The sequence below is a fragment of the Thrips palmi genome, unplaced genomic scaffold (genome assembly GCF_012932325.1).
Source record: "Thrips palmi isolate BJ-2018 unplaced genomic scaffold, TpBJ-2018v1 HiC_scaffold_3, whole genome shotgun sequence".
NCBI classification, from domain to species: Eukaryota; Metazoa; Arthropoda; class Insecta; order Thysanoptera; family Thripidae; genus Thrips; species Thrips palmi.
Genome location: NW_023144630.1, coordinates 5,029,297 through 5,049,508, shown reverse-complemented (window position 1 = coordinate 5,049,508; position 20,212 = coordinate 5,029,297). Strand labels below are relative to the sequence as shown.

The 20,212-nt window shown below is 46.6% G+C and overlaps 2 protein-coding genes across 2 annotated transcripts in view; both read left to right on the top strand.

The window, feature by feature from the left end:
• The window catches only part of LOC117648591, a 282,401-nt gene that overhangs the window by 208,615 nt on the left and 53,574 nt on the right, over positions 1-20,212 (top strand).
• LOC117648586 lies at positions 1,561-16,114 on the top strand. Its single transcript, XM_034391154.1, has 4 exons — positions 1,561-1,650; positions 14,576-14,737; positions 15,213-15,389; positions 15,581-16,114. The coding sequence occupies exons 1-4, from the start codon at positions 1,567-1,569 to the stop codon at positions 15,764-15,766; spliced, it is 609 nt and encodes a 202-aa protein (XP_034247045.1). The 5' UTR covers positions 1,561-1,566; the 3' UTR covers positions 15,767-16,114.

The window sequence follows — 20,212 nt, the reverse complement described above, 5'->3', positions numbered from 1 at the left end:
AGTAACAGAAAGTTTTGTTCTTTGACCCAAAGTGCTTCAGTTGATACTTTCTGAAACTACGTTTGACAGCAAAAAGGCGCGGCAATTCAAACGGGGCTGGAGGGTCAGGCCACGATTTAACACTTTTATTCGAACCTTTGAAGGAAATATGTGAAGAGTTAAGGTTACGGATGCTGAGGAACGACCTCTCAACATAGATCTGGTAAAAAATCATCAGGGATTTAAAATATTGCTAGTTTTGAGCGTCTACTGTCGTCGTCTGCTGGTTTCAGTTCGTGAAATTGTCATACTTTCCTACCGCCACATTTCGCGAAACATAACCTCACCTACCGCATGGGAACCATGCACCGTAGGGAAAGAAAACGTCCAATTACTTTGGGTCGTCGCCTGTGACTTACCATGTTTCCTTTTACAGTGACGTACTAACGATGATTTACAGGCGCATTTCTGCTGACAGAGCAGTCAAACATGGCGTAACTTCGTAACTTAAATAACTTCCTTGCGTGCCAAATCTGGCTGGATGCTGCGACAGCTGCTGTCAACAGCAACGAGTCGGAGTCCTAAGTGTGGGTTAGGTTATCGCGTCCCGTTCGATGGAACATGGAAGTACGTTTCATGATGTGCTTCTGCAGAGCAACCAATTCCCCCTTCTCACTCATCGGCTTAAAGAAATCAATACACGGAAGGTTCACGCCAGACCACGTCTTGTAACAGGCTTCGCGATGTCTCGCTGCCTGTTTCTCAAGGCGTACCTACCTTGGCCTGCGGCGCTAGCCTGCCTTCGGCAGGCAATGGCTTTTCCATCGTCAGTTACTTCTTACCCGTTGCGTGCTGGGGCTCGGGGGCTCCGCCCCCAGACCCCCTAAGTTCTAGATAGAATTGCTTTATCTAAAGATCTGGAAAAAGTAGACATTTCCAGACAATATCTGAAAAGAAAAACGGCCATTTCCAGATAATATCTGGAAATGCGAAGAAATAACTGGAAATTTCCAGACACCGGTTTCACCGTGTGTGGTCAATATGGCATCCATTTGACCACACCAGTTGGTGCGGTCTAAACCACGTTTGGTTTTTCAGTGTACACTTTCTTCGGCGTGTACTGACAAGTTTAATTTCCACGTTCTTTGAATTGCAACTTCATAATTTTCGCGGCAGCGGTAGTTCAGTGTAATTTGTAAAACGTTTCTCAACACTTGCCGTGCGGAGCATGCCGCACAGTGGGCCAGAAGAAACGGTGGAGGCGGCCAAAGCTCTAGACGCGTTTTGAGCGCCAGAGTCGCTAAATGGGACTCGAACCGAACGTGACCCCACCAATCGATTCCTCGTTCAGAGAGCAATCCATTGGTAGGGTCACACGTGTGGTCCGAGCGCTGTGAAGCGACTCTGGATCTCAAAACGCGTCTAGAGTGTTGGCCGCCTCCACCGGTCTTCTGGCCCACTGTGTGCCGCGTGACTTGCGACGGAAAGCAACAAAGTAACGACGCGACACGCGAAATTGGTTGGAGGCGAGTCCCGAGCGCGACATTGCCGGTGTTTTACTACTTCCGTGCGAGTGGCGCCCGCATCATGTCGCTGCTTTCCCTCTTGGTTGGGGTGCTGCTGTTAAATGGCGTTGGCCAAGTTACAAGCAAAGCCATCCACTCATTTGCTGTACGTAGGCACTGGGGATGAAAGAATCACTACCATTGCCTTTTCATTGGGCTATGTACAGGGTAAAGTATACAGTTACCGTCAGTTGAAGAGCATCGCTTTCTTTTCGAGGGCCTCCTCTAGGGTAGGTTATGTCATTTAGAACCGCGTGACTTGTTCCAGACACCTCAGAAGGATTTAGACAACGAAGTGGCAGACAAAGATTTCACAAAAAACTTCTTGTGTCGCTCTTATTTGACCTGAGAAAATGGTTACTAAAACATAGTTATCGGCACCTTATATGACAGTCGGCACCCCTTGTTAAAAAGGCAAAACATGACCGAAATTGACGAAAATTTCCAACAGTCATCACAGACACTCCATATCACTCCTCGACATGTCACAAACCCCCTCTCTCTTCTGTAGTGTCTCTTGGGCCCTTCAGTTTAGACTCACAGACAACCAGCACCGTATGAGCTGCGAAATAACAACCTTTCGAAGCGCCGAAGAGGACATCTTGTAAATCACGTAGATCACTAGGAAAAGGTGGTCCGATTTCGTTCAAATTTGGTAGCGAATGCATCAGTGTATTAACTCCTGAACGACGCCGGAAACAGCAGTGAAGTTTGAGGGCACGCTGACGATAACTGTGTTTGGGGTGATTTCGTTAGTGCAGTCCCCCCCCCCCCCCCCCCCCCCCCCCCGATTGAGCACATAAGCAAAAGGAATTTCAGTGCACCAAGCACAGCAAGCCTTCTTCAATAGATAGAGGGAAGGAACCTTGCAACGAGAAAAAAAAATTTCGGCCCACATTCATGAATTTGACGAAAGTTTGAACCCTTGTTCCTAGCATAGAAGATAAGAACCGGCAGCCGAAGCGGCCTCGTTCTGCAGTTGATAAGAAACGTGGCTCTGTTGGCTGACATGCTCAATCAAACGCGGTGCCGTCTCGGTACTGCATGCTCAAAAGGTGCCTCTAGCGACCTGCATTGGCCGAATCACGAACGGACGCGTATACTTACTTGCAGAGCAGGACCCAATCATTCACCGAGGTGACGATAACTGTACCCTTGCCGAACTGTATAATTTACCCTACATGTCGCCAAATCTTGGGTGAAGAGTTAGTGGTGACTTAATTTTGGGCAGTCAAAAAGTCATCGCCCGTAGTTTAGGAACGGACGCATGGGGACCATCATGGTAGAACCAGAAGTTCATGGGGTTCCTCACAACGTAGCCGACGACGCCACTTTAATTTGGGCAACAAACTTGCATCACCCATTTAAAAGGTGACGTTGCCCTGTGGGCCAGAAGACCGGTAATGGCGGACAAAACTCATGGACGCGTTTTGAGCCCCAGAGTCGTTAAACAGGCCTCGAATCGAACGTGTGATTCCACCAATAGATTCCTCGTTCGGAGAGCAATCCATTGGTGGGGTCACACGTTTGGTTTGAGTCCCATTCTGGAGCTCCAAGACGCGTAGTTTTGTCCGTCTCCACCGGTCTTCTGGCCCACTGTGCGTTGGTGACTCATTCTCAGTGAGGTTCCAACACTGAAAACGCAAATGCGTCAAACATTGGCCTTAAGGGCACGACAGTCAGACAGTTGGATATTATCTAATGCACGGGACCACGACAGATTCCATTTTGACAATTTCGGGGGTAACTTTTAGAGTTTTTCGACAATAGATCTGGTGTTACTGGACTGCCATGCCTAATATTTTGCTGACAGTAAGAGACCTCCTAAGGGTCCTTTGATGCCAATATGATTCTAGTGAGGTTGTAACTTACTTTGGGAATTCAAAAAACGTTGTTTTTAGTAAAAAATAACAGGAAAAGTAGCGATATACATCGGCAACTTTGGCCCGTCCCGTACATACACTGAAAATCCAAGTGTGGGACAGGCATGCACTAGATAACGTGGGACAAAATGTCCCACGCTTGTAAGCGTGGGACAAAATGTCCCACGCTTGCAAGCGTGGGACACGGTTTGTCCCACGCTTGCAAGTGTGGGACACGGATTTGTCCCACGCTTACAAACGTGGGACACCGTTTGTCCCACGCTTGTAAGTGTGGGACACGGATTTGTCCCACGCTTGTAAGTGTGGGACACGGTTTGTCCCACGCTTGTAAGCGTGTAACACGGTTTGTCCCACGCTTGCAAACGTGGGACATTTTGTCCCACGCTTACAAGCGTGGGACAGTTTGTCCCACGTTATCTAGTGCATGCCTGTCCCACACTTGGATTATCAGTGTAAACAAATGTGTGAATTTCGCCTTTGTTTAACCCTGACGGGTTTGAACCTGAGTCTGATCTGAAATCTGAAAATAGATGTTATTTTCGTCATCAGCTCCCTCAAAAACATCAGAAACAATGCAAAAACTCGAATAAAAAGAATGTTCAAAATATACCCCACTGGGATTTGAACCCGGGTCCAAACTTCTCCGATTCGCTTGAAACTGGCACCGTTGGTTTTGTCTCGTCGCCTCGATTCCAAAAATACCCCTACATGCCCTGCTAGCTGTATCCGTTGGCGAAATCCTCCTCGACCCCATGTAGACCATGATGCACCTGCAGCAGCGCCCCCGGGGCTCGGATCGGATTTGCTGCCACCGGGCGGTTCTTAGGGTCACCCATGGAGGCTGCATACCAAATTTGGTCAAGATCGGACCACGGGAAGTCATCGGACGAACGAACGGACGCACAGCATGCATCATACTATATGCCCGTCCCTCCGTCATTTTTTTCCAAAAATAAACGGGACGGGCCAAAAATTGCTTTTTTGTTCAGGTTGGGGGTCCCAAGTTTAATTTTCACTAATTTATGTTGCCCCTCACTGGTTTCAACCCATTTGAGCGCCTAAATAAGCAGTTTAAAAAAAGGAAACAGGAAATTTGAAAAAATATGACCGAGGCTTAAGTCCCAAAATTACAGAAAAAAAAATAAACGGGACGGGCCAAAAAGTTATGGAAGTGTTCCCTGGGGAGTAGGCCACGATAGAAAACAAATGAGGGGGGGGGCAGATCTGACCAGTGTACAAAGTTGCCGCTTTCGATCGCAATTTTAATGGTTTTGGGACCAAAATGCTGGTAGCACGCTCCAGCCCTTACGTTAAGTCAATTGAGACGGGAAAGTTGCAGTTGCGTGCGGCGAGCCAACGTCATAGTAAACGATACTGCAACATTGCTGCCGGACCGGCTCGGCCGTTTAGGTGCGCTTACAAAAAGGTTGACGGTCGTACAACTTTTTTTTTTCTTTTTGCCTCCACTCGAGTAAGCTTTTTACTATCGCCCAGCAAGCCAGGGACCAGAACCGAGTGTTCCCCTTTCTAACTGGGAATGTTTAAACTGTAATGGGTAAAGATTTGATAAACATTCCTGGTGGAATGCTCTTCGGACCTGTTTCAGACCCCAACGATCGGATTACGGATTGCCCTGGTACAGCCATCTCTGAGCACTTGTCAAAATTGGTAAAAGGGGGGAAGGAAAACATGGAAAAGACAACCAAAGTTTGCCTTCGTGTAACTTTTCACCCAAAACATTTTCATTAAAAATTTTATACCCCCATTGCTAAGTTCGTAGAGTTGTGAGTAGGGAAGGCAGGGAGTAAATCACGACACCACAGCTCGATGCAGAATGATCCCAGAGCTGCTTGGAGGGGAAGTTGAGAGGAGGGGGGAGAGAGAGCCGAGCGTTATGAGAATTTTAAGGTGAAGTGGAAAAGAAGCATAGAAGGCTATGAAACGGTTCTCACACCCCTTCCCCCAAAGAGCCCCCAGCAGGTAGGAATGTAATTCAGAAATAGATTCAAATTATACAATTACATCAGACTTGTAAAGAGAGTGCTAAATTACAGGTAAATAAGCTTAACATTTATACAGAAACATAAATTGTTCTTTGTTGGAACAGAAAATAATATTAGAGTTCAACAGAAATGGTCAATATTTAATGGACACAATGAATTACAGTTAGTCATAATCATGATATTCAGGTACAGAGCTGTTAGACAGCAAATGGCGGAGGTCAGTATCACTTAGACTGTTAACGTAGTCCCGCAGGTTACCCGGGCGGCGAGTGACACGCTGGGGGCGTTGGTTGACCGCGGGGGCGGGTCCGCCTCGGGGCCCTGTCGCTGCTGCGGGGGCGGGCCCACCTCAGGGCCCCGCCTGGCCCGACCCGCTGGCACTAGTGGCCGTGGCAGGTGCGGGCCTCCTTCCTGATGAGCTCCCAGCTCCAGTTCCGCGGTGGGGCCCACCCTGGGGCCCTCTACCGGGTTGAGGATAGGATGAGGCTTTGGAGGAGCTACTAGGCCCACTCTGGGCCCTAGCAGCGGGTCGTCCCCTCCCCCCAGAGCACGCCATGCCGCGAAGAGGCCCACCATGGGGCCCTCTGCTGGGCAGGGAGGCGCGCTGGTGGACCGGGGAGAGGGAAGCCCGATACTTCCTCCGCTGCCTCCTGTCCCAGGTTTTGTACCGGGAATCGACTGGGCTGCGTTCGTCATCCTTACTTGTGCTGGTCTCCGGGCTTGGGGGAGCGGCGTCGGGGTGGAGACTCAAAGAGGGCGGCGACGTCGGGGAGGACGTCGTCCAGGTCGACGCCCTCGACGTCGACTCCTCGACGCGCCCTGCGTCCTGGCGCAGGGGCGGGAGGATGGACGGCGGTCTGACATCTCCGGGGGTCAACGCTGGCTCCGTGCTGTGCTGGCGCGACGCACCGCTCGCCTCCCGCATGACGATGGGGGAGGTGGCCGCGTCGACCATTGGAGCCGCGGGACCCCTCTGGGTCATTCCACACTAATTCACCGAGGTCGAGGGATCGACCACCTCAGAACTGTCTGAATTTTTGTGTTTCGCCACCAATTAGGGTCCTTATTAACGGTGTAAAACGGTTTTGGTCTGAGTCAAGTGGTTTGGGAGATATAGACATGGCTCTTTTTTGGTACATTTAATAAAAAAAATTCATAGTTTCACAAAAAAGCGCATAACTTCTGAACTGTTTAAGATATCGAAAAACCGAGCTAAGGGCGTGAAAGAGGGCACAATTCCGCTTCGAATGACGTGTAAAACATGCACATCGAGTCAAAATTCATTTTCTTGTTATTTTTCACTTTTAATTAACTTTCTTAACCCAAAACACCAATTTCGTATTTTTTGATATTTTTGAAACGTTGCACAGACCTTCCCTTATCATCCCTTAACAGCCCCTCAAAATATTGAGCTGTGTATTTGAGAGGCCTGGGAGATATGGAGGGGCATGTCCACATCTGCACCCTTGGACCGCCATGAGAGCCCGTTTCTTTGCGGTAACCCAGATCGGTCAGCATGAGGAGTTGGCATAGTGATTATCAATGACCACTGCGATCAAATCTTTCTAAGAAGCTTCGTTTAAGTCGTTGGTGAACGGAAACAAACAATTTTCTTGGCCGGAGCGGGTGCGCCTGCAAGGCTGCATAGGCAACCCACAGCGCGTGCACTAGGTGCGGGCTGGCCCACCGCGTCCCGTCCTCGGCGTGCGGGCCCGGCAGTGGCAGTCTGCAGTAGTACCGTGCAGTAGTACCCCCGGGGGAGGAAGGGGGGAGACCCTTTTCCCCCTAAGGCACTGGATAGATGCCTGGCAGGTAGGCTATTTGCGGCACCCTGTTAGTAGGGCAAAATGGGTCGCCTGACACCCCCTCCCCTCTCCAAATTTCTGCTAGAGGGGACTCAACCAAGTGGTGAAACAGACCTGATAACATCTGATACCAGTAGGACATATCAACCCTAGGAGGAAAGTTGCCTCGCTCCAACAACACTTGAGATGTCTACATTTTTCTAAATTTAAGAAAGTTAGCGGAAAAATGTCGCTTTCAGAATTTTTGATAACAAAGTTGTTTTTTTTTCAGTTCTAGCTTGTGTTTCCTTTTTCTGCCTAAACTTCATTTAGGTAAAATTATGACTAGCCAGAACTGTAGAAACAACTTTAACTATCCAAAAATCAGAAAGCGTCATTTTCCCGTGAAATTAGTCAAATATAGCAAAATAAAGATATCTCAAGTGATCTTTGAGCTAGCCCACTTACCACCTAGGGTTGATATGTCCTACTGGTGCCTATTGACCCAACAAATCTTGAACCGATTCCGTGACCCAAACCCGGATTTCATTCCACCATGGGCTGGAATTACTCTCTATGGTTGGTTCCGTCTCGATTTGAGTTGGCCATTTGGGTTCCATCACCAAACTGATTTGGAGGCTCAACAATAAGAATTGGCATTCCCTCCAGACACAAAAGACAGGACAGAAGTGGACAAAAATGAGACAGACAGCAGAAGTAAAAGGTGAAAATCGATTAACAATTACGCCAGATCCACTTGATTTTTACGTATTATATTTTCTTGGACTTCCTATTAAGAAGCTGTCAAAAGTTGGTGTTTGTTGTACATTTGCAAATTGTATTTATGTTCTTTTTTACTCCCCTCAAATTCCATTTGCCTCTGATACTGCATAAAGAGACGAAAATAGCAAGATTGACCTCATCGTACTTTACATTTGGTGAAATTTCATGCGTTTTAGCCAAATCGACAAGTCAAAAGTAGCGCTTTCTGGAACGATTTCCTTAAAATAAAAAACTCCATCCCAGATTTTTTATATGTTATTGCCAGGGCCCTAAGGTAGATTTTCATGCATAAAAATGAATTTTGAAAGGTGGGGCAAGGTTTAATATTTCGAATTTTAGGTAAAATTACTAGAAATTCTTCAGCCTCTAGTGCAAATTGAGTGAGGTGGGGTCTATGACCGGAATTGCGTTGGTTTATCATAAGACAACTCATATCAAACAAATCAGGCCTCAAAAATACCCATTTCGAGAAAAAAATGTTTTTTCAAATTTTCATTGTACTAATTCCACTAAAATTGACCAAAAAACAAAAAGTGCTCAGCCAAATGTTAATATTTTTCAACCAAATTTTTTTGGGGGTGGTTTTAGGTATAGACCAATGAATTAAGACGGTTTGGAGCAAGTTCTGAGGGGGCGGGGTCAAACCCCGTTCAAGTTGACCTGGATTCACCCATTGCACATGAAGTGCAATGCCTCCCAATTCCCATGCATTAGCACAGGGCATTTTCAGGAAGCATTGCACCTAAGGTGCAATATGGCTGTGGCATTGCACGTAAGGTGCAATATCTCAGCGCATTGCACCATACGTGCTATACTCATTGCGTTTGGAATCTCAGTGAAGACAAATTTCCATGAAATTTAATTCAAAGTATGAACGACGTTTCTAGCTGCCCTCAGAACCTACGGGTTAATTTCAGACTTGCAAAGCAAAAACAAGACTCTTTCACGTGGAAAGAGGTGTTTCAGCCCGCTGTGTGCCGGGCCCGCACGCCGAGGACGGGACGCCTGTGGCCGGAGATGGTGGGCCAGCCCACACCTAGAGCACGCGCTGTGGGTTGCCTATGCAGCCTTGCAGGCGCTTTATGCAGGCGCACCCGCTCCGGCCAAGAAAATTGTTTGTTTCCGTTCACCAACGACTTAAACGAAGCTTCTTAGAAAGATTTGATCGCAGTGGTCATTGATAATCACTATGCCAACTCCTCATGCTGACCGATCTGGGTTACTTCCGCCGCGGGCTGATCAGGACCGCAAAGAAACGGGCTCTCATGGCGGTCCAAGGGTGCAGATGTGGACATGCCCCTCCATATCTCCCAGGCCTCTCAAATACACAGCTCAATATTTTAAGGGGATGTTAAGGGAAGGTCTGTGCAAAGTTTCAAAAATATCAAAAAATACGAAATTGGTTTTTTGGGCTAAGAAAGTTAATTAAAAGTGAAAAATAACAAGAAAATGAATTTTGACTCGATGTGCATGTTTTACACGTCATTCGAAGCGGAATTGTGCCCTCTTTCACGCCCTTTGCTCGGTTTTTCGATATCTCAAACAGTTCAAAAGTTATGCGCACTTTTGTGAAACTATGATTTTTTTTTATTAAATGTACCAAAAAAGAGCCATGTCTATATCTCCCAAACCACTTGACTCAGACCAAAACCGTTTTACACCGTTCATAAGGACCCTAATTGGTGGCGAAACACAAAAATTCAGACAGTTCTGAGGTGGTCGATCCCTCGACCTCGGTGAATTAGTGTGGAATGACCCCTCAGGGCACGCGCGGAAAGGTAGAAAAGGTGCATAGCATAACAATTAGTATTTGAGAAACGGGAAACTACATAATAGGGTTTTTGACAAAATTTGTCAAACATTGACAAGTTGACCCTAGTGCAAGGAGCGCAATGCAGATTTGGCCAATTAGTCTCTCTGGGTTGTTACATCGTACACAGACAATAAAGTTCGCAAAAGGGCGTTGATTATAGTTTTCCCATCTTCGGTCTAGACTTCATTTTCTCAAAAATCGAAATTTTACGGGGTAACTTGGGACAGTCTTTTCCTCATGTTTCCAGCAGTCGTAGCCTCTTAGGAGTTGACTTACCTGGTCCTTGACATAACTTAAACTTAGGATTTGACGCTCATGATGGAAAGAGATGCCTTGCTCTACAGTTTTGTCTTCTGGTAATCCATATTTTGAAATTTTCAGAAAATGCCTGGAAAATACCAGTAGAAAAGAGAGTTCCGCGTAGAGCCCTTGATATAGTCCAATATCGGTCCTACAAGAGTTCCTAGGCCCGAATTTTTGGTCTATATGTTGTGACTTGAATTTATTACGTCCATTAACATCAATAGATGCATGGGAACGTAGCCAATTACCTACTGTCCCAAGTTACCCCCGGTCATGGGGTAACTTGGGACACTCTTTCGGGACCGCTTGGAAACGATGTAATCGAGGCAAATGAACCAGACAGGCATGAAATCATGGGAAAAGGGTCAAACTTTAACATAGTTAGGATCCAATGGTCTGGGTTGAGAATCTTGCCTCTGGCGTTCAGAAAACGTGAAAAAGTGTCCCAAGTTACCCCCGTTGACGGTAAGCGTAACTGATTATCGCCAAGATGCCATGCCATAAAGGTACATACCGAGGTTGTTGCTCAGAGGTAGACACCAGAACTTGACGATGGCAGGTTGTTGCCCGTTGAACTTCGTAATCCTCGTCGCCAGTGCTAAGTTCGTAGAGTTGTGAGTAGGGAAGGCAGGGAGTAAATCACGACACCACAGCTCGATGCAGAATGATCCCAGAGCTGCTTGGAGGGGAAGTTGAGAGGAGGGGGGAGAGAGAGCCGAGCGTTATGAGAATTTCAAGGTGAAGTGGAAAAGAAGCATAGAAGGCTATGAAACGGTTCTCACACCCATACAGCACCTTCCCTTCAAATAATATTTAACATTTGATGAGTCTCTTACACCCCGGCCAAAATCGGCAGAAACATTTAAGAAACCATCCTTCTTTTTTATATTAGGTAGTCTCAAAAAAAATAACGTATCACTTGCTTTTGTCACAAAGTTACAAATAAACTTTGAAAACTATAATTAAATAGTAGAATTTGCAAATAGGTGACTATAGATAGGATACAAGAAGATTTATTATTCTTGACCATTTCGAAGGTAACTCAAAAAGTAAGTATTCTGCAGGACGACGTCATAATCGCCTTGAGTACTACGACGATAGTTGCTCTATATTTCAATGTTACGCTGGGGTCCCGACGAACTTGGCACCTCCTCCTGGTGTTAAAGCTCTGAGTGTAGTTTCCGATTGTTGGTGTTGTTAAGGTGGCGGAGGAGGAGGAGCATGAGGGTTTGTATTTTGAACCACTGCTAACGCTGAGGTCCTGAATGACACTGAAATAAAAACAACGGGCCAGATACTTTTTCTCTTTTTGTCCACAATACTGAGAAAAGAGGAAAAAACTCCGGCGCGCGAGAGGACATTTTCTCTATTGTTCCTTAACATTGGCTGTATCGTGAACTAAAGGAGACAAAGATATCTAGCAGGTCAATATTCCGCGCGCGAGAGGCTGCAAAAGCACTTAGAGTGTATCGTCGAGCCAGTTCTTACCTATTTGAGGCAAGGGACCTGACATTAACAGGGTCATAGCTTTCCTTTCCTCGATTGTCAATATAGACTAGAAAAACATAAACAATCATGTTAAAACACCGTAAACTTTTCTTTGGAAAAAAGTGACTTAAGATTACGACAGTTAAGAAAGATACTTTTTTTTATTAAATATTTGTGACAAGAGTATCCAACGACCAAGCATAGGAAAATAGTTCAGTATTGTAGTTTCTTCACTAATACAATGCTTTGTAGGATGAACTGCCAGAATCTCAAGGTTATGTTTCATTGGCTTTGTCATGAGGAGAATTTTGGAAAAAACAATTAAAACTTAACGCAAACCTTCGTAATACAGAAACAAACATAGTTGAGGATATTTTATTTGGATATTCTATTTATAACGCTGGATTTTTACTACAAAATCAACATTCTCTAACATAGTTTCTGAAAATTTGTGGTCAACAACTTTGTTATCACAGCCAAACGAGGCGAAATATTCCACAACCCTTTGCCATGGGATCTTTTCATAACTGCCCCCAAAACAAGCTAGGGCCCGCCCTTCCGTCGACAGGGGGCCGGCCCAGCTTGGCCTGCCGGCGGCCTTTTCTCGGGCCTTCGGCCCTCGCATCAGACCCAACTTGGCCAGTCGAAGGCCCGGGCCTTCGGCCCGCTCGCATCACGCACACCGTGAGCGGGTAAAGCAAAGTTATCGATGTACCATCGTGACTTAGGCCCGCCCTTCTATTCACAATATGCAATAGTCCTTACACTTTTTACTCCAACTGTCCTTAGAATATGCCCATTTCATTTGTCTCTTCGCCCTCATTTCGAATATACCCGTATTTGCCATGCTACCGCAACTCCTTGCAATAGAGGCACAGCAGGAGCTCAAAACGAGTCCGTCGCACTTTTTCCCATAACTCATGAAGGCGGGCTCCTGGACCCCCCTTCTGACCCCTCGTTGAAGAGGTTTTGCCAAGACCTATCCAAAACTTAAGTAAAAATTTTCAGTCGGTCGACCCCCTTTTTTCAAGATCCTGATGTGACTAATAGACGAAGTCGGGCTCCTGGACCCCCTTTCCGACCCCTCGTTGAAAAGGTCTTGCTGAGACCAATCGAAATCTGCAATAATTTTTTTTAGTCGGTCGACCCCCTTTTTTGAAGATCCTGATCTGGCCAACTGGTAAAAGCGGCCGAAGGGGTCGGGACCAGGTCCATTCATCTTGTCTCGTCGCCCCGATTCCAAAAATACCCCTATGTGCCCTGCTAGCACCAATAATGGCGGAAATCCCCCTCCCGCTCATGTAAACCATGATGCACCTGCAGCAGCCCTTGTGCGACCCGGACGGGATTTGCACCACCGGATTATTTGTTTGGACGGTACTCCTGAAGTACCCTCCAAATCTGGTTACTCTAGCTCAACTCCTTCCTTGTACACAGACGCCAACAACCTCCCCAACAACCCTCCCCCTATTTTTTGAATAGAAGGGCGGGCCAAAAAGTTTCATCCAAATCGAAGCGATTAATATACTGTAAAAAAAAGTCTAAAAATTCAGACCAAATTGGTAAGAAGTTATTAACAGACTTGAGGTCTGGAAATTCAGACCATTTAGATGTTCTGAAAATTCAGAACTCGAGTCTTACATTTAAGAGTTTGGTGGTCTGAAAATTCAGTCCTGTACGAAGATTGTGAACTTAAAGGTTCGTGACATGTTCAATATGACATAGAAAGAATCTCAGGTGTGTGTGAACCTCCAGAGAGGACAACATTGAGTTAAAATTGTGATGAGGGAGAAGGTCCGTCCTTTTCCCTGACTGTCGAGAGGCCGGCCTGTGGCACCCAAGGAAATGGCGACACGGAGCCACCCGCGAGAGGTAAGTTTGAATGTGGATTGTTCCACTTCCACCCATATTACGGAGATAAATCTTGCAGCAGAGAATGGTTCTCATGGCCGAGTAAGTCCTGTCAAATTGGAACTTTTCAACTAATATATTTTCACGTTAGAAGCCTTTTAAACAGAAGTAGGTATGTTCCACAACATGCGCGCCATCTAGCGGACAAACGAAATCTTGGGTTGGTCTCAATTTTCAGACTTAACCATCTAAATTTTCAGACTGCGCTGGTCTGAATTCAGGTTCTGAGACGATCAGGTCGCAATTTTCATACCGCACTCTACCAAAAATGTCCTGTAAATGCCGTTAATTTATTACCAGTTTTCACTGTAGGTCAATTCACAGCGTTTACTGTGATCTGCTCACACGATTCACTGTGATCTTGTTCGCGGTGTTCACTGTGATCTGGTCCCCAGTAAACACTGTGAGTTTGACGCCGCTGATAGCACCGAAGTACTGCAAATCAGGCTCCAATTCACGGCGTTTACTGTGGCCAGATCACAGTGAACACTGTAACCGAGATCACAGTGAACGCCGTGAACTAGTTCACAGCAAACGCCGTGAATTGCATAACAGCAAACATTGGTAATAAATTAACGGCGTTGACAGGACATTTTTTGTAGAGTGCGGAAGGCAAAATTTTCAGACAAGCAGTCTGAAACAAGTCCGAAAAAAAGATTCAGACCACCAAGTCTGACAAAAGTGGTCTGAATTTTCAGATTTATTTTAACGGTGTTTCAAAAGCTCGTTGGTTAGGCAAGGAATCGCTCACATACTGATCGTGGCATGCCTTCAAGACATTCGTACTGCTTACATGCGTACACTGGTACCTTCACATGCCACACTATCAACCTAACTGTCCACTAAGTACACACTTGCAAATGCATGCTTGGCCAAGCACCCACTTACAACTGCATGCTTGCAAGTACACACTTACAAACGCATGCCTGACGCCGTATAACTCCATGCGTCAAGCATGCGTTGAAAGTGTGTACTTGCAAGCATGCAATTGTGGGTGTGTACTTAGTAAACAGTGAGGTTTGCTGTGCACTGCAGCGAAGGAAGAGTTTCTGTGAAATTTCAGGGCCCTTACATCGCCTTCGTCCACACAGTCTTCCCCTGCCCATCGCTGAGACTAGCGGAAGTGTCGGTTCGTGCCAGCCACTTCAACCCCCTCAAACCCTTCGACAAGCAGACGGTTCAAGGCTACGCGAGATCATCTTACAATGTAACAGACAATTTTTTGGTAAGGCTCATCCTCACCAGCGGACAGCCTCAGCGACGAATGCTCGGAACGTAGGGTCAGGGCGGGGAAGAACTGGACAGGGGAAGAACTGGACACCCCTCATTTTACTTCAAATACCGTAGGCACAGGAATAACAACTATCAAAAGTTGTTCCGTGGCATCAGCGGTTCATTACACGACAGTTGTCAGGCCAGTACATACGGCATTTGAAGTAAAATGTGGTGTGTCCAGTTCTTCCCCGGTCCAGTTTTTTCCCGCCCTGACCCTAAGGTTTAAAATGTTCATATCATCGAGGTGCCCGTCGGCGTCTTCTGCGACCTGTGAGGATTTGACCATGCCGTCCGTATGTGGCATCGGGCGCCCAGACAACGGAGAGATAAGAAGCAGCTCTCTGCACGATTGTCCATGCGGTTTCTATATACTCGGAATTTCACACACTTGCTTTTGCTAACAACTGAGAACATTTTCATTTCAGACTAAAGTGACCATGGCCGTTCGATCGAACAACCAGTGGAAAGAGAACGCATTTGTCTTCACCTTCCCCAACTCAGGGTGTACTGCTATACGCGATCATCTGCCGGACTTGTTCCGCGTCATCGCGAAGCACAGCGGGGCGTCCATGAATAAGAAGGATCCCTGTCTCATACCCGGTGTAGGTGCACTGAAAATGTAACGGATTAAGATCTAGAACGAGGGATTAACGACCCTTTGTTCTCGTGGCACCCCGATTTCTCATCAAATCTTTTTCAATTCATTTTCAATCGTTCAAGCCCTTCTTCGAAGTGCCATGTTACCCTCCTCTTCCTGGCGCCACGCTCACTCATCACCTCTTTACCTCTTCAGGGATCCTACAAATTCAAGAACGAATCAGTGAGCTGGACGGCTCCTCACTTCCCCGTGATGCCCTACGGTCGCTACAAGTTCCATATGGCAGCGTACTTCATGAACTTGACCAAGGCCGAGGCCGAGCCACGTTTCTGCGTGTCATGCGACTGTGAAATCGTCCCAAAGCCCATTGCAGACCCATAACCAGAAAACCTTAAGAGAAACTGGGTTAAGCTACGAAGCATAGATCAACTTTGAATAATTTTGTCTATATCGCTATCAAGAAAGGGAGGACTACTATTTTGAATTCCAATTGAATATTTACTTTACTGGTCATATGCTCTGTACAAAGTCACATACGGTCTGGCGTTCACTTACTTTGTGTAGCTGCTGGCTTAGAGACCCCGTCATCACAGTGTTACGCGGACCAGATCCCTTCTTCCACATGTTGAAAACCCTACCAAGTTATTTGAACATACATAAAGCAAACCTTAAGAAGTATTTTTTTTAACGCTGCACTTTTGTTATTATAGTAGGCCACCTCTTTCAACTTTTCAACCAATCACGTTTTCATCAAATGCATCCTACTGCATGATGTACAGGGTGAGTTTTCTCGATGTGTCAATAATTTGTAGGTAGCTTGGGCACCCCGAGGGGATCATTTTTCACAAATAAACTAGTGGCCGCAAACGTCTAGTTTGGAATGGAATCCAGGATGCAGACTTGAGAAGGATGATCCGTGCACCAGGTATAGTTGAGTGTCTCGAGTCCTGTCATCTCAAAGAGGATGAGTTAAGTTACTTCTCACTCTGGGCATGATTGCACCGCATGTAGATTGCCCAGGAGATCAGAGAGGACAAGGAAGGGTTAGAGCTCCCTCAACTGAGCAGCAACCCCCACCCCCACCCCCCAGGTTGCTGAGGTCGGAGATGAAGGGTTGCGTTTCAAAAGAAAGTACATCAAGGGTCCCAACAAGGACACGTTCTGTTATGTGCCCATCCTGGACACTCTGAGTGCATATCTCTCATTTGATGACGTTGTCGATGAAATCCTTCGCCAAGACGAAGCCACTGATGACAGTGAGTACTTTGATTACTCATCAGGGGTCTTGTACAATAGTGAACCTCGATTTCGCGACCCTCATCACCTCCGCCTGGTTTTCTACGCTGATGTGATAGGTACTGCATCTGGGCTCAGGGCGCACTCGAAGCGAACCAAGCTCTCCTGCACCTATTTCAGTGTTGGTAACCTGCACGCACCTTGAGCAGCTTAGAAGAAAAACAAGCATACCGACTTATTGGTCTAAGTATTTAATTTCATACACAATTTCAAATACTATCTTTAGAATAAGCCCATACTACCCCCACAGTAAAATGTCTACGAGGGATCGCTTCGTAATACGAAGAAAATGAAGGCATTGTAAAATCTACGAAGAAATGCTTCGTATTGTGAAGCAAAATCCTTCGTAATACGAAGTATTCCTTCATAATACAAAGCAATCCTCCAAAGCCTTCATTTTCTTTGTAGTTATGAAGCAAATGCTTTGTAGGCTTTTAAAAGTGCCGTAGAAGAAAAGCAAACGGGTATCATCTGCTTTCGTTGACGTTCGTTGAATGAGATTTTTTTCAAGAAGTCCGATCGTGGCGTACGACCTAAGACGATTTCCTCTATATTTTGGCCAACGGTAGTGCTTGTGGGTCTAAGAAAGGCCCTGAAGCTTCTGGACCGAAACATGCATGGTTCAGATTCTATGGGCCATTTTCGTTTCCTCTGTTGACTTTTCTCTTGCCAAAAATTGAAAAACCACCTTTCGGACCGAGGGGGTAAACACTCCGGTGAACCTTGTACAGACTACTCTCTATTACGGGGTATTACACTTGTATTACGCATGTTACGCCTCGATTTCATTGAAAAATGACATTTTTTTTATACTTTTGGTCCCAAAATGTATTACTATTACGCGTATTATGGTGTAATACCCGACTTTTGTGTACAGGGTATTACGGAAATGTTTAACCCCCTCGTTTCGGACGCCTCTGCGCAGTGCACTCGATTGAGCTCAAAATGTGGTATCTTGTGTAAAATCACGCGAGGAACACGAATCCGGCGCCCGTTTCTTGACAGGACAACCCGAAAAGATGTTATGACTGTTTCCCAGCTTTTGTAGTGGTCTTTGCTTTTCTGACGGTTTTGATGTTGGACATCGATTTTCGCCAATCCGATGGGTGGACTTGCGTTTGTAGAGTAGCCTTCTCCGTCGTTTCCCCCCAAATTCACTTGCAAATGTCGTCGGTTGGTGCACCTGCTTGTCACTCAGTCACGATGCCTGCTTGCCATGGCCGGTTCTTCACGAGGTGAGCGCACTGTCAACGAATGACGTCACATTCGTTACGAAATGAGAGGATGGTGTATGAATGCAGGGCGGTGAGAATTCCTTGATGTGACGAAGCAACGCCGTTTGAATACTACGAAACCTCTGTACACGATACGAAGCAATTGAACACCGCCTTTATTTTCCTCGTTGGTGCAAAGCAAGAGCTCTGTAGACTTTTTGGAGAGGTTAGTGCATCACTGTGGCAAAAAGGTACGGAAAATTCTGTTAATTTTTTTGCCAGGATTCTCCGTAGCCCTCTTATCAATATTCTCGGTAGGCTCTTACAGTATTCTCCGTAGGTCCGTACAGTATTCTCTACCTAGAAGACTGTATAGTCCTACGGAGAACACTGTAAGGTCCTACGGAGAATACTGTGCGGTCCTACGGAAAATATTGTGAGAGCCTACGGAGAATTAACACAAGCTGTTTACAGAATTTTCCGTAGCTTTTTTCCACAGTGCACGCGTACTACTAGTAGCGGTTACATTCAGACGCTGCCACCCACTCAAAATCCAAGGATTTTCCACCCAACAGCTTTTTCGCGAGCACTTTTTTTCCTTTGAGCGCGTGCACGACCGTCTCTCCCCTCCACCCCGGTCCGTTTGTCTTCGTGTCGCGAGTATGAAGCCCTGTGTCGGCGGGCCGGTCGCCATTTACTTGAAAACTTTGCGCGACCGCACGTGTAAACCGCCATCAGGTGAGTGAGCCGAACGCTTCCAGCTCAGCGTATGCCTTTGTTTAGTCCATAAGCTGCGTAAGGTGCTCTGCAAACTCAAGTGTGTGCCAGGCACAGGCATGTACTTCTTGGTACATGCCCTGCAGGCACACACTTCTTTTCTGCACTGTGGCAAAAAAGTACGGAAAGTTCTGTTAATTTTTTTGCCAGGATTCTCTGTAGCTTTCTTATCAATATTCTCCGTAGGCTCTTACAGTATTCTCCGTAGGACCTGGAAGATTGTATAGTCCTACAGAGAACACTGTAAGGTCCTACGGAGAATACTGTGCGGTCCTACGGAAAATACTCAAAGAGCCTACGGAGAATGCTGACAAGGGGCTACGGAGAATTACCACAAGCTGTTCTTAGAACTTTCCGTAGCTTTTTGCCACAGTGTGCATGCCAGGCAGGCACACACTTGCCGTCACTAATGCATGCATACAAGCAAGTGTGTGTCTGAGGCAGGCAGCAAAAGCAAAGAAGTGTGTGTCTGCATGCACTCAGAAGTGTGTGCCTGCATGCACTCAGAAGTGCATGCCTGGCACTCACTTCAGTTTGCAGAGTGTAGGCCAGACACCGTGGTGTTGCGCCACTCCACGCAGGTTAGTTTGGTATCAAAACAGTGGTTTGCTGCCCCAGCCAGCCAGACATTTAGGTTAGGATCGTTGGCCATTTCGTGCATTTCCTCAAATAAGGCACATCTTCGGTCGTTGGTCTGCGCGGTCGCTTGTCCAAAACTAACGGCGTTTCGGGAGGAGTATCGTTCGCAAGAAACTTAAGGTTTCAGATCTTACGGGTTGCTGTTCCAGAGGACCCTTAAAAGGTGGTTATACTCTCCTAGCATGACCCGACCCACAAATGGAGATTCTCTGTTATGGTGGTGCAGCTGACTTCCCTGGTGGAAGGATCTGTAGTGCAACTTCAGTAGTGGACTACAGTATCAAAAGACTTTTAACTTCACTCTTTAACTACAGATTGTAATTAATACCTGGGCAACAAATAACTGTTCAGCCGGAAAGCAGTTTGTTCACACATCAAACTACAGTTCCTTAAGCAAACTGAAACTATACCTATTCTGCAGTTTGTTATTACCAAAAATTGCAGTTCAGGAACTGTAGTTTTGGCACCAGAGCTTGTAACACCATTGGGAATTCAGTGAACAGATATTTGGAAGAATTTCGTTTGCATTGTGGAGAAAATCTTCACCATATGGTGGTGCAGCCTTACACTCTAACACATTAAGAGTGTGTGACTCTGTTCTCGCAGCCATGCCCCGCCTGTGTGTCGTCGTCCTGGTGTCGCTAGCCGCGCTGCTGGCGCTGTTCGCGGTCGTGGAGGCCGTGCCGCACGGCCACGGCGGCCCACACGCCGTTGGCACCAACCCCTGCACCTACGGGCCGTCTCACTGGTGCGCCAACCGCCAGAACGCTCAGAACTGCAAGATGACGTCCTGGTGCCTCGAGAAAAAGCTGCTGCAGTGAGCGCCACCAACGAACGCCGAGGAACGGAACCACAATGTGTCGGCAGACCACACTGCTAGAAAAAGTGTGAAAAGTACATC

Bases quoted from the DNA above. Each gene is read 5' to 3' on its own strand.
- LOC117648586 (XM_034391154.1), top strand. From the start codon at position 1,567: ATGTCGCTGCTTTCCCTCTTGGTTGGGGTGCTGCTGTTAAATGGCGTT. The intron at 1,651-14,575 runs GTACGTAGGCAC...GTGAAATTTCAG, and splicing joins AAGCCATCCACTCATTTGCT to GGCCCTTACATCGCCTTCGT. The intron at 15,390-15,580 runs GTAGGTGCACTG...TTACCTCTTCAG, and splicing joins ATCCCTGTCTCATACCCGGT to GGATCCTACAAATTCAAGAA.